The sequence below is a fragment of the Saccostrea cucullata genome, unplaced genomic scaffold (genome assembly GCF_032062105.1).
Source record: "Saccostrea cucullata isolate Sc308-1 unplaced genomic scaffold, CSIRO_AGI_Scuc_v1 ctg886, whole genome shotgun sequence".
NCBI classification, from domain to species: domain Eukaryota; kingdom Metazoa; phylum Mollusca; class Bivalvia; order Ostreida; family Ostreidae; genus Saccostrea; species Saccostrea cuccullata.
In genome coordinates this window covers 6,441-20,566 of record NW_026924729.1, presented here as the reverse complement: position 1 = coordinate 20,566, position 14,126 = coordinate 6,441, and the positions used below count along the sequence as shown (strand labels likewise).

Here is a 14,126-nt window from a genome sequence, read left to right as displayed (position 1 = left end):
ACGCTCCCTTGGAGACAATATTGAGTATGGAGGGAAACGCACAGAACCTACAGAGCGACGACATAAGGAATGAAAGAAGAAATAAAGATTAATAGAAAATGTACAAAAAGCCCCATATACTTATAAAAACATACATATCATGTAAGTTTATCTTGTACATGTATTGCAGACAGATGAAGATTCCGAAAAAATTTCGCGCCAGTTGTTAGGTATCGGAAACTACGTATGTTAAAGGAAGTAGTTGTTATTGCCTATATCTTAGTAATTTAAGATAGGTTCAATTCAATTGTACCTATCTTTAAATCAATTATACCTATCTTCAATTCCTTGCATTTGTACTTATCTTCAAATTAATTGTACCTATCTTCAAATGAATTAAAGATAGATATAATTGAATTGTACCGGTATCCATCTCTAATTCATTTAAAGATATGTACAGTTGATTTAAAGATAGGTGCAATTCATTTGAAGATATGTACAATTCAGTTGAAGATAGGTACAATTATTTGAGGATAGGTACAAATATTTGAATATATGTTAATTTGCTACTCCACATAGTTGAAGATTTTATTTTGCTCTCAGTGTATACGCTAACGTGCTTCATGAAATATATTACGACGTGAAGCGTCGTAGTTCATAACCCCATGAATCTTCAAAATATAATTTTTTTTCTTAAATAAACTTTTAGAGATCAATTGTATAATACTAATTCATTAAACAAAGCATAATAACAATGGACTTTTAACGTCCAAGAAAAATAACGTCATATTTCTGCATACTACGTCATCAGTTTCAAAGAGTGGTGATATGAATTCAGCGATACAGATAAGGTATATAATAAAATAAATAAATCATTTAAAAAAACACATTTAAACACATCAAGCTAGCCAATTTTATTCGGAAACAAATTATTCGCACATTTCATTTTCTTTGTTTATCAGCATTTGAAAAGAATATACATTAAGAAAAAACATCAACGACAAAAGGGAGTATCTCTAGTTAACCAAACACCTGCTATATCATATAATTAAAGAAATCACACATAAAATTATCAACAGGAGGCCCATGTGCCATATCGGTAACCCGAGTTATTTTGGTCATGCTATTTTTAAACATATTTCTTTTATGTGATACCTATTGTGGCACAATTACACCCCACGCATGGATTTGATTTTGAAATTGTAGATTCAACACCACCTTCCATGTAAGTTTCAGTCTTCGGCCCAAGTAATTCGTGAAAAAAAGACTTTCAAAGATTTTTACTTTACATTTCAATGTGAAATTGAGGTTCCCTCCTGTTGCGTAGCCTTAATTTAGCAATAAAAATGATCTACAAAAATGTACAATTTATATAAAGAATGACATGTGTTTTCTTAGTGACGCTTGATTAACATTTTGATCTCTGTTACAGAGTCCCCGTTCCTGACAGTTGGATACCACAGATTGTGCCAGTAAGCTGGGGCCCAGGGTCCGTTAAGGAAGGCCCAGTGGCAATTATTAAACCACCAGCCTCCCTCACGATAAGCAGCACAGCTACCTCCGCCCCATTTATCGTTATCCCTGTCTGGAGCACTGAATGGCATTCCTGACAGATCCTTGCCTTGGAAATTAGGGTTCAACATGCTGTCACCTTAATATTCAAAGAAACAAAATCGACAGAAAATTCAATTCATATCAAGTCTCTTCATTAATAATACTTGTTTACAGTGATTTAAATGAATAATGCACACGTTAAAAAGTCTTTCAAACATTACTCGAAATGACCTCAAGTATATCATGTAGATAATTCTCCCCTTTCATTTTGTGCTGTTAAAAACTATCTAATATTTATGTTAGATAGTTGTATTTCCCATTAAAATAGAAACCTCTCTCTTGCCTTCTTTGTTGTCATTAATTTATACTAACTCTCTCTCTCTCTCTCTCTTTCTCTCTCTCTCTCTCTCCTTTGCATTGGTACTCTACCATTTACTAGTACTTACCCAGGGTCCCATTGGCTGGTCCCCCGAGTAGGAGTCTGTAGTCATCTGTCTCATCAGCAATGGAGAATAGTTGATAGCGTTCATAAAAAGTGTTGCCATTTTGTAATGAAATGGAGATGTACAGGGACGAGTCATTTCCTTTGGTCAATTCATGAATCAAATCATTTCCTTCAAAAGATAATAAATATATGAGAGAGTATATATGTGTATGCCGTAGGTGTATGTTGTAGGTATTTTTTGCATTTTTATATATATCCTTGGTGTATTACTATCAAACATTCACTGGCTTAATGTATGTTGTTTTTGAAAGATGAATTATAACAAGATCATTGATATGTTTGGTTACTGATTCATAGGGGATTAGATACCTTGATATGTACAATTATGTGTTACATAAAATTAGTTTAAGTATGAGATAAAATTGAAATCCCTTAGAAATTCAGCAAATGTTAACGCTGCCATTATTTACAAAATAGGATCGTCTGAAATCCGAGAGAGGCCTTAGGAGTTTTGGTATGAAATTTCATTGCAAAAACTCAAAATCTTATTTCTTGAAATATTGCCCGAAATCGATAGTGTTACACACAGAGAGAATGCCTAAATAAACGACCTTTAACTTCGATGTTTTGACCTCAAAATCAATCTGGGTCCTTTTGCCACAGGACATTGTCATGTAATATTTCAGTGCAAAAGTTCAAAGGATTCTGAGATATAGCGCGGAAAAGAAAGTGTTATAACAGAGAGAATTTAAGAATCTATTACCTTGACCTAAAATCAATATAGGATTATTCTGATGGGCATAGGAAGTTGAGACGCGAAATTTCATTGCAAAAGCTCAAAGTTTTCTTGAGATATCGTTTAGAAACAATTAAAAGCCTTTTGTACAAACAGACAGAAGGACGAAAGGACGGACAGAGAGACCCAAATTAATATTCCCCACTTTCAGTGAAAGCGGGGGACAATAAACAATTACTCACCAATCCAATAAGAGTCGTTAGCCTCTCCAAAACCATTCTGGTAGTCCACCCACGATCTATTGAAACTCTCAGATCCACTCCCCCGTTTCTGTATTGCCTATAGGTTGTCATCGGAAAGAAATATGTAATTTGCTTTTTTTATATTCGGTTTTATTTGTTTTAATTGCTTTTCAATTCATTAAGTAATGAGAGAGAGAGAAAGAAAAAGAGAGATAAACAGAGAAATAAAAAGAAAAGAGCGAAATATCTTACAGTCCAACCTCCGCCCTCGGTTTCCATGTCGCAGTACACGGTGATATTGGTTTCGTTACGAAATGGATTTATGGTGTAGACTCCGGACTGTGTCTGTCCATGTAGAAAATGGCCCTTGCAATCTGTATTTATACCTATGTAAAAAAAAAAAGATTAAAAAAAATAAATATAGGACTTCAATGGTTTTTGGTAAGATGTTACTTTTTAATCCAACTAAGTGTGCGGTTTTATCTTATATATATATATATATATATATATATATATATATATATATATATATATATATATATATATATATATATATATATATATATATATATATATATATATATCTTAGTTGAATAAATGTATGGAGAGAGACATTCTAACAGTGACATTACCGTTATAAGAATATCATCTCCACTCGGTTTCATCAGAATATTTGTGAAAAAAGAGAGACATTCATCCACAGAGAATGAAAGAAGGATGTGGAGATACTAGTAACAAACAGTACTCAATCTCAATATCCTTTAAACAATACAAAATATGAGCTGAATTTCACAACATTTTTATGATAATTTTGTTTTTACACTCTATTTCACGTATCGTATAGTTTTTGTACATGGCGTCCTAACCAAGCATAGCATATACATGTACACATATGACGTCATCGATGGTAGATTTTAATCAAAAATATTTACATTTGCCAATGTCTTTCCTTATATGACAATACTAAAAAAAATGAAATTCAATTTTCGATGACATGCAGTCGGTCACATGATCAGACTTTCTTGCGTATGGAAAACAAACTGCACGTGCAATTTGGAAAGTTCCGACTGTGACGTCACATAACGCATAGCAACGTTACGCTGCATTTCAAAATCTAAATCCAAATAATGCTTATATTTGTTTGTAAAATGAATGAAAACGTAAAATATAAATATAAGAAATAAAATATCATTTTTAGAGTTGCATTGGGGTATGACATGAAGTCGGTACGTGATCAAATCTACTATAACGCCCTTCGGGCGTTATAGAATTTGATCACGTGACCGACTTCATGTCATACCCCAATGAAACTCTAAAAATTATATCTTATTTCTTAATTACAGATACAGCATAACAAAATAAGGACATTTTATTTATGTTAATATTTACACGATTCTTTTTTTGTACTAAAGTTAAATTACATCTCTGAATACCAAAATTAGGAAAACTTGTGTTCTAAAATTGACGTCATCTCTCCTACTATGATGTCATAATATAACACTGATGTATGCAAGATAGAATATTTTGTATGCTTCCTTATTACCCCTAAGCGACAATACATACCACTATAAGAATAGTATTTCCAACCGACTTCATCAGAAACTCCAGTGTTAAAGACCTTCTTGTGAAGACGGCATTTCTTTAATAAAGGATTGTATCCATAAAAACCGCAATCATTTTTACACAAAGTAGAACATAAACACAGAGACCCTGCGTTATATTCTCCTATCAGTTCGTTATCTGACTTTTTATTATCAAACTCCAGCTTTGCTTTATATTGCAGAGAAATATTGTCAGCTTGACACAGCGTACAAAAGAGGACAAAGATCGCACAAAAACGGCTCATATTATAGAGTGGGTTAAACATTACTACAGCGTTTCCATAAGAATCTGAAAGTGATATACCAGCTAACAAATATAAATGCCTTTTATGAATTTATGCACTATAGAATATTAGTGGTAATCATTGGTTAGTAGCTAAACAAGACAGATGATTGGTTAATCATTATAAATTATGCTCGGAGAGAGGGAACTTGAGAGGGAGTTTGTCTAAACGTTTTGCTAATGCTTCAATTTTGATTTTGTTTGTGGGTATATAAAAGCTGTAGATTCTTTAGTTGGTTATGATGATATCTTGATATGATCTACAAGAAAAGACTAATTAAATTCTGTAAAACAACAGTATTTTCTTTTTCGTCATTTAGGCAATGAATTATTATTTTTTGTAAACAAAATAGTCAACTGGCCAAATTCTCAGAGCTAAATTAACGAAATGAAGTGGTATTTATGTAAGATGTGTTTATTTTTCACAAAAAATGAAATTATTTATTAAAACTTTAGTACGTTTTAGACCCGTTAAAACCTAAATTTGCAAATCATATCGCTATCAAATTCTATATTCTACAATTATATTACCCTAGAAGCATTCGTATTTCTAAAGAGGTTTTATTTGACTGACATTGATAGCAAACTAACAAAAAATTCTGATATTTTCAACGTTTCAATCGTCAATTTTCCTTGTCTAATCTATTGTACATCCATCCTTACCCTTATTGAGTTCGAGTTTTCAATATTCCATACATTTTTCCATTTGTCTAATTGGGTCAAAGGACATGAGGAAGTGGGACAAAACGAAGCGGAAGCCAAATCCCCCACGACATCTGATCCCATCTTTAAGTTTTGATCATACAGTGCTTGTTAATTCAGCAAACAATTGCAAGCCGAAGTTTTCGCTATCGGCTATATCTTTGAAATGAATTTTGTTTATAATATGATTGTTAAAAAGTGTAATTGAAAAAAAAAACGAAGTGTAGTGGATCTCATTACATGTATACTAAAATAAAACAAATATGTAAACTGGGCATAAGACACAATTCCGTTGATATGCCAAAGAATCCGGAGGAGCTTTCACCCCACGTCACAAGATCACACCCTATATATGCATCTCATTTATTGATGTAATAAACCTTAGTCAGATCTTTCTTTTATACGTTGTATTTCCATTAGTGAACTCTTCAGAATTAGAGGCGCATTTGGTCGTCTGACTGGGACAGCATGGCATTGCGGATGATACAAAACATGCCAGTATCAATCGAATTTTAAATGTTAAGTGCATTTGTCATTCTAACTAAAGAATAGAACTATAAGACATATGTGAAAGAGCGAATACCCTAACTTTATCGTCCATTAATAAAAAATACGACATTTCCGAGGTATGTGTATCAATTTTAAATGTACCATCACCAATAGATGTAAATCAATATCCTTGTCATCTCTAATCTTGATTTAAATGAAGTCCACACCAATGAAATATTTCATATGCATTTCGTTAGGATTTGTTCATTGACATTCAACGTGTTGTTTACATGTTTATGTTACGTTTGTCCCAGAAATCTCGCGAGATTTGTACATTCTCCGACTTTTTCACAAATGAGCGCACTATAAGAACTATAACTCTTCAATAGTGGAAATAGAACGTATTTAAAACAATGGCATTATCATTAACTTAAGATATGTCGGTAAAACTCGGCACAATGGTATGTTGTGTTTGTTCATTAGTTTCATTATAAAGACCATGTATTTAACGAAGTAATTAAAGTGGAAACTTCATGTCAATCCCCATGCAGTCGTGATGTTACCACACATATACTAGTATTGTCTTTAGGCAATACAATAGCTAAATGTGAAGTAGATTAAGTGGTTCCTTTAACTTCAAGATAAGTTGGAGAAAAGGAAAGGACATGGCTAGAAGCAATGATTTTTTTATTGATAATATACCTCAGAAAGATCTATTTTTTCTCTCATGTTATTATGCGCAGATTTAATAGCAAATGGAGAAAAAAATTCAGGGAAGTAAGAGTTTATCTTAAGATTTTGTTTTAATCAAATCTTGAAAACATTTGGTGACAATAATAAAAAAATTTGGAGCATAAACAAATTCCCTTTTATTATAGTGTTGTTGTTTTTTTTTTGCCAAACTGTATTTTGTTGCCAAACAGGGAATGGGTTTGATACGAACATCTACTGTGCATTTGATCCCGTGCAATAAGTCTTCATCAATATTTAATTATATAGTTAGAGAGATAAAACAAAAGTATTTAGGAAAAGTTAATGTAGAGTTGGAAAAAAGCTCTTTAACTTCAGTCATGGTGTCTTCTTAACAGTTTTGTGAAAGGGAATGACTGCTTCTGATATAAACATCTACTTCTCTTCAAATATAAAATATGCACTCATTAGCAATTAGTCTTTATCAATATTGGATTCCAATTCTATAGTCTATAAAATCTTGTCTGCTTGCAAATGTAAGACAAATAGCTTATTCATTTTATAAACAAAGTGTTTAGAAAAAGAAATCCCAACTGACTACTTTTTTATGGTACGCTGCAGATTTTTTATGGAAAGTATAGAAAATGAGACCTTTTAAAAACTTTGATCCCTGAAACAAATCATAAAATAATATTATTTGATAGATATGCCTAATGAAGAAACACAGTCTTTAATAAATGAAAATTCTACAAATTCTATTTCTTAATTAATTTCTTATTAATTGCATTCTATGTACTGAGCCTTAGTACCAATCATTGTTTTGCAGTTTCCTCCACCAAACACTTTGGAATGTATCAATAATTAATCGCTTATAATTGACATTTATGTTTTCTTTCTTTGAGCAAATTCATTTTACTCAGGACACCAAAGTGCACAAAGGTTTATTTCATAACGAAAAACTATAACCCAGTTACGTTAACGTAAAATACAAAAATAATGCATTTTTTCTGTCACTTATTTTTCTCGCAATGTTCATTTGCGTTATATATATAGGGGGTCATGATTTGAACAAACTTGAATCTACACTACCTAAGGATGATTCCAGTTTCATCTTTCCTGGCCAAGTGGTTCTTGAGAAGAAGATTCTTTTAAAATGTCATGAATTTTTCTCTAATTCATAAGTATTTCACTTTGGAAAAGGGCGTGGCCCTTTATTTGAACAAACTGGAATCCCCTTTACCCAAAGATACTTAAGTCTTTGTAGCAAGTTTGGTTGTAATTGGCCCTGTGGTTCTTGAGAAGAAGATGAAATGTGAAAAGTTTACAACAACGACGACATACAAAGAAGATGGGCGCATTTGGCGTGCGATCTGCAGGAATCATTTGTACGAAACATTAATAATAATAATAATAATAATAATACTTTATTTAACCCCTTCCATGGCAAAGATTTTTAGCATTTTTAGAGAAATGATATCAAGATTTTAATGCATTTTTTCGGGTATTTCTTGTAATTTTTGTACATACCAATGTATATATATTCTGAAAGTAGGTATTGTGAGGTTTCTGAAAATGATAATGAAAACATTCTTTCTGTTGCCATGGCAACGAAATATGCCCAAATTATTGAGAAATCTCTATTTAACCTTCAATTAGTTATATATTAACTTTTTTAGTTCATTAAAGTATTTAAAGTAAGTATATTTTGATGTTGAGACATAGCAGCATATTGTTTACCCAAAGTTTTAATAAAATTTTAAGCACTTTAGGGAGTAAATACAGGATTTCAATATTTTATGCTCCAGTAGTGAAAAGGAAGAATAACGTTGCTTAACAGCTATCTCTCGCAATCATAGACCAAGTATTACTCATTCCATGTCTGAAAAATCCTTTGTTTGACAGACAACAAAACTTAGTACATGTACACTCATGACTGGTACCCCTTAGTAAGTACATGATGACCCCTTTTGAGATGGAGGTCAAAAGGTCAAAGGTCAAACTATTCAAAATATATAAAGATATTTAAGGAATGAAGTTAATTTCAACTTATGTTATACGATATAACATAACTTGGGGCAGTTTATTAAAAAGCGTAAACTGCCCCAAGTTTTGTTATATCGTATAATATAAGTTGAAATTAGCTTCATTCCTTATAATTTAATTTCAGTATAGACAATTAGACAATTTTTTTCCTCCAGAATATGGTTTCAAATTGAGCATTATTTTAAAAGTAACGTCAAGCGAAGTAATACGTTTTTGACGTAACTCATTGTGACGTAGGCAAGTTATGTTATCCAAAATATTATATGTTCCTCTGAATGATTCAACCTATGAAATAGCCTGATACAAGTGAAATTAAATTATTAACCATTCAAGATTTTGAAAACCCTTTGCTCAACAAAAAATATACGGTGCAGATCTAAGAAGTCTGATTTTAATTACATTGTTGCTTTTCGTACAACAATTTTTGTTCACTGTTATCCTCTGAAGAGTAAATTACTTCTGGTGATTTTTGGTTTGATAGAATGTTTGCCCCTGACCAGTCAACAACTATTTTCTTCACAATAACAAATTCTAAAGTTTTTTTCCAATATTGTCGTGCAGGTATGAATTATACCTGTATTTGTTTCTCGAACAATTCTAGTTTTTAATCACACTTTTTTACCCTGGTAGGAATGATCATAATTGTTAACAAGTGGTAAATACTTTCAAGTAAATATAAAGATAAAATTACACAAGCAGAAACTTAGATGTTATATATGGCTCTTGACAAAAAAAGAATAGAAAAAATCAAAGACTTTGAACTTTAATAATTCATAGACTTTTCAAATTTGAATGAAGTTGAACTTTGATCTATGACATAGCACATTGTTGCATAATTGAAAAAAAATTTCCTCTATGAGTAGACACCATCATTCTTAACTTACAAACTTAAGGAGATTTACAAAATAAAATCTTAGCTTCCAAAATAACATTTAGAAGATTTGATATGCCTCTATACACGGTATTCAAATTTTAAAATATAATGCGTAAAATTAAGGAATATTAACCTTGATCTTTGAGTCATTGTAATGTACAGTAATCCTATGTTTTATGTATTCCTGCAAGTGGCATCTCATACAAATTTTCCAAGCATGATTATGTGACTTACGTAACAAATTGATCTTAGAGATTAACATCAGAATGAAATTCCCTGAAACATCGTTCACTGCACAAGTGTTTGTTACACCCTTTACAACCATAAACTGTCTCCTTTCTTTTCTTTTCTCCGTGTTTGGTACACCATTTGCATGTTGACTTTAGGCGATCCAGATGGCAAAAAACATGAGGGGGGTCAAGAATACCCTGTAAATGATGGCCCCGCTTTCTTCCTCTGAAGCCTCCAATAAGTTGCTGAGCCACCTCCATCCTGAAATCCAGCAGGTCAAACCTTGTTTTGGCAGGAAGATCCTTACCAGGTGTTCTGGAAAAAATCTCAAATGCATTTATAAGGCAAACTTCCATGATAAAGTTGAAGAAAAACTTCCAGTATTTTTTGGATGGTCTGCCAACAGGATTCTTTGCGCTGTGTTGCATGCATCTGTCGACTCCACTCATATAACGTTGATAGGAAGATACTGGTGGAGGACACATAACCTCAACAAAATTTCCACCCCGAGTTCGACGGACAACTGGGCCATCTCCAAACGGACTACAATTAGTGCTCAAAATATGTACCTAACATAAAATTACATAGAGATATAGGCCTAACTGGAAATTAAACTTACGCTACATATAGATATATTTACTTCTTTGGGATTTTAAGATAAGCACTGAAACTATATTTGTACTATGAGACTTTTAACAAAGATATACAGAAAAAATTGCACAGGAATATCATTAATCAGATAGACCTTTATGTCCTCCTTAACTCTTTAGTTGAAAGTTTAATGATTGCAGGTAGAAGTGTAATTGTGATAAATGTTGCTATTTTTATTAAATTTTGAAACATAGTACATGTCTGTATGAAGACAATGAATATGTAGTAATACCGTTTTCTTATCTTTCCAAGCAGTGGCAAGCAATTGGTCGTGCTGCATCTGTAATGTCTCCCCTCTCCTTAAATCTGGATTTCTTAACTCTGGCGGAAATCCTTCTGAGTCGTTCTTTATTGTCCCACAACTAAAAATCCCATTCTGAAGCAAGGTTCGCACCAAGGAAATGGATGTAAAGAACCTGATATTATATAACGTATAAAAATATTAGACATTGGAAAATATGAAATTATTTTGATAATGAATCTTTTATCACTCAGTCTTGTTGTATAATGTTGAAGTCATTTTAAGTTGTTAAACACCAACCTGTCAAAGAACACATGATGGCCTTTGTATTTCAATGGTCTACACAAGTGTTTGACGACTCTTTCTCCTAGTGACTTTCCATGAAAAAAGTCATGTTTTCCCATATATGGCCAATAATCGTAGCAATACCCATCCTCATCACATCTCATGAATATCTGAAAAAAATATTTTGTTGCATCAAATTTTTTTTATAACTATTCACCTAGCATTTCAGAGACATACATTAGCCGGTGGACCATTTACTGGGGGGATGATTACCGTATATAATCGCCTATAAGTCAGATTTTTGGGAGTAAATCTATGGTCCAAAACTCTATGTCCGACTTGTAGGCTAGCTATAAAATGAATGGTATTATATGAGGTCAGTCCCTCTGATATATAAGCTTATTAAATACAACCAACTTATAGGCGGACCGACTTGTAGGCGAGTATATACGGTACCTGTCCTTCTCATCCATTCCCTGATCCACCTCATCATCATATAAAAAAAATCTTAATGCTTCCTTAGTGTTTTTTTAAATATGTAATTAATAATTTTTAAATAATTACATTATTTTGTGTATCACAATATCGATTTATTGAATGCAAATAGGCATTTCATTGATACAAACCTTAAAACCTCTCTTGACCGGTTTATTCGGCATGTATTGTCTTGCAAAAAATCTCCCTTTGTACTTAACCATGCCCTCGTCAATAGCCTGTTGCTTAGGTGGATTCATCTGACTCCGGAGATGTCCTTCTCGTCTCATCAAGTACAGGTCTTATTTTGTGTAATCTGTTGAAAAGAAATGTGATCACGTACTGACTTTATGTCACATCCCAATGAAACTCTAAAAAATGATATTTTATTTCTTATATTTATATTTTACTTTTATTCGTGTTACAAGGAAAAATAGGCGCTAGTTTGACATTGTTATAGAAATGCAACATAACGTTACTACGTCGTCATTATGACGTCACAGTCAAGACTTTCTAATAGTCTCCTGCGGTTTGCCCAACTGCATGTCATTGAAAATTGAATGTCAAAATTATTTATATTGTCATATAAGGAAAGACATTAGCAAATGTAAATATAAATCTATAAAACAAAATGAAGACACTAAACTAAAGTGATGTAAATCAGTGTCAATTTCATAACTGATTATTAGTTTTCTGTAACTAATATTAGTTATAATTAATTTAAGATCACTGTTGAATAATTTCTAGAATATTTATATTGATTAACTATTAAAATACAGAATTATAAATTGCATACCTGTCAAATTCAGGTGTTCCTCTGGCTCCCTGAGTAGTATTATCACTTAGATGGAAATACCGAGTGAGCTTTTCAAATCTTTTCAAACTCAGTTTTTCTTGAAAACCAATGTTACCTGCATATGATTGTAAATTTCACTTATCAACATGATCAATGTCAATTTTAAAAAATAAATTCAACAATGAATGGATTTTACCTCTAGAAAATGAGATAAGAAATAAAGAAACAATTTTAAATGACTTACACTGCCAATTCCAGAAGAGCACTAAGCAGGTGTAAAGTATTTTCATTTTATATTCAACATATTCCTCAATATTTAGAAAAGTTTATGATCCGAGTTGTTTCATGGTAAAGGTTTGAAGACATTGGTCAGCTCAACATCTACATATATATTGTTTGAATAGAAATACAAACATAAATTTAATACAAATGAAACAAATTGAATGGGTGTGCAATTTATAGACAAAAACAAAAATGTACAATACATTATGTTTATATCTTTGTTACACACACAAAACAAAGACAAAAAAGTAAACATTGTAGTCATGAAGGTTTCCAGACAATGTAAGACACAACAATTATGAACTTAACATAAGTTCATTACATGTAATATTATTTCTTTATTTTTAATTTTTATCAAGGAAAAATGGATCAGTGTCTGTTGTAAATATAATAAAATTTAATGTACTTTTCAAAGGAAATGACTGACAATATTTTTTTTTTCAAATTGTAACATGAACATTATCTGATTATTGTAAACAGAAAGTAATCTAAAGAAACAAAACAATATAGGTGCAAATTTTATCACTTACCGATAAACTTATCAGATGACCAATACATAGTGTATCTGGGAAGCTGAATAATCCCCATCAGAATTTGTAATCCGAGGAATGCCTTCATCTCGTCGATAGTGGTATCCGTCCAACCCTGGGCTCCACTCTGAGCAGCATACGAATTGGTGTTGTCCACAAGTACCTGTACCAGACTCAAGGGAAACAAGAGCAGGAAATATAACAGAGGATTTGCATCCGAAGAGAGCTGATGAGTGGAACCTGAAGTATCGATGAAGTCTGGAACATCAAAGTCTTCCACAACATCAGTCCAGAAGTCAGAATCTCTAATGTCGCTTGCCTGGCTGTCAAGGTCAAATAATGTCGAATCTGTGTCCTGGTTGTTATCGCTGTCTGTCTCACTTCCAAAGGAATGGTCGCTGTCTGAATCATCCTGATCAAAATCTGATCCAGATTCGGATGAATCGTCGCCAAATTCTTCGTCTGTATCTATATCTGACGATTCTGGGGATGAAGAAATGTCGCAAGAAGCCATATTGTTTACACGTGTTACGAATGTTGCCAAATATACGCAGAGACGATCCCGACAGATTTTCATAATATTTTCGCATGTTTTCTTTTTTTATCAAAACAACAAAACCATCTACTTTATTGTAAAAGTGGATATGTGGTTATGTATTTTAACAATTTTTTACTCGTTTTTTCTCTTCCAGGGAAATTCAAACATTTTTATATCCATATATCGTAATACGTACGAACGTAACTCTCAAAAATATTTTTTGAATTGGTCAACTAAAAACATTTTTTTATCATTATCTAACACGCGTATTTATATTTTAATTAGATAATTAGTTCCTAACACATCTAATTGAATAAACTAATTGGTTTTGATATTTTCTGAAGTTGTTTAAACGTGTTTTGCTACGAAAAATTGACAAGTGTTTGTACCGCGTGGATTTCGATCGCGGCAAATATCGCTTGAATAATACACGTTTTTTAACTCACAATACCAAAAAACT

General features: G+C 32.2%; 3 protein-coding genes across 3 annotated transcripts; all 3 read right to left on the bottom strand.

Moving 5' to 3' along the window:
* Window positions 1–901: 901 nt before the first annotated feature.
* On the bottom strand, window positions 902–4,675 carry LOC134267147 (fibroleukin-like). The gene is made up of 5 exons (XM_062749368.1): window positions 4,520–4,675; window positions 3,209–3,342; window positions 2,957–3,053; window positions 1,980–2,147; window positions 902–1,630 (listed from the first exon to the last, which is right to left on the bottom strand). Exons 2-5 carry the CDS (start codon window positions 3,233–3,235, stop codon window positions 1,374–1,376), a joined length of 549 nt encoding a protein of 182 aa, XP_062605352.1. The 5' UTR covers window positions 3,236–3,342; window positions 4,520–4,675; the 3' UTR covers window positions 902–1,373.
* Window positions 4,676–9,597: 4,922 nt separating this feature from the next.
* LOC134267146 (piggyBac transposable element-derived protein 4-like) lies at window positions 9,598–12,402 on the bottom strand. Its single transcript, XM_062749367.1, has 5 exons — window positions 12,317–12,402; window positions 11,673–11,836; window positions 11,062–11,216; window positions 10,753–10,936; window positions 9,598–10,438 (listed from the first exon to the last, which is right to left on the bottom strand). Exons 2-5 carry the CDS (start codon window positions 11,808–11,810, stop codon window positions 9,887–9,889), a joined length of 1,029 nt encoding a protein of 342 aa, XP_062605351.1. The 5' UTR covers window positions 11,811–11,836; window positions 12,317–12,402; the 3' UTR covers window positions 9,598–9,886.
* Window positions 12,403–12,562: 160 nt separating this feature from the next.
* Window positions 12,563–13,642, bottom strand: LOC134267149 (clumping factor B-like). Its single transcript, XM_062749370.1, has 2 exons — window positions 13,129–13,642; window positions 12,563–12,697 (listed from the first exon to the last, which is right to left on the bottom strand). Exons 1-2 carry the CDS (start codon window positions 13,640–13,642, stop codon window positions 12,660–12,662), a joined length of 552 nt encoding a protein of 183 aa, XP_062605354.1. The 3' UTR covers window positions 12,563–12,659.
* Between the last annotated feature and the right edge of the window lie 484 nt (window positions 13,643–14,126).

Coding starts and splice junctions, on each gene's coding strand:
- LOC134267149 (XM_062749370.1), bottom strand. CDS start 13,642: ATGGCTTCTTGCGACATTTCTTCATCCCCAGAATCGTCAGATATAGAT. Junction 12,698..13,128: donor GTCATCTGATAAGTTTATCG/GTAAGTGATAAA, acceptor ATATATATGTAG/ATGTTGAGCTGACCAATGTC.
- LOC134267147 (XM_062749368.1), bottom strand. CDS start 3,235: ATGGAAACCGAGGGCGGAGGTTGGACT. Junction 2,148..2,956: donor TAACGACTCTTATTGGATTG/GTGAGTAATTGT, acceptor TATCTTTTGAAG/GAAATGATTTGATTCATGAA. Junction 1,631..1,979: donor ACCAGCCAATGGGACCCTGG/GTAAGTACTAGT, acceptor TTGAATATTAAG/GTGACAGCATGTTGAACCCT.
- LOC134267146 (XM_062749367.1), bottom strand. CDS start 11,810: ATGAGACGAGAAGGACATCTCCGGAGTCAGATGAATCCACCTAAGCAA. Junction 11,217..11,672: donor CGGTCAAGAGAGGTTTTAAG/GTTTGTATCAAT, acceptor TATTTTTTTCAG/ATATTCATGAGATGTGATGA. Junction 10,439..10,752: donor CTTGGAAAGATAAGAAAACG/GTATTACTACAT, acceptor ATTTTATGTTAG/GTACATATTTTGAGCACTAA.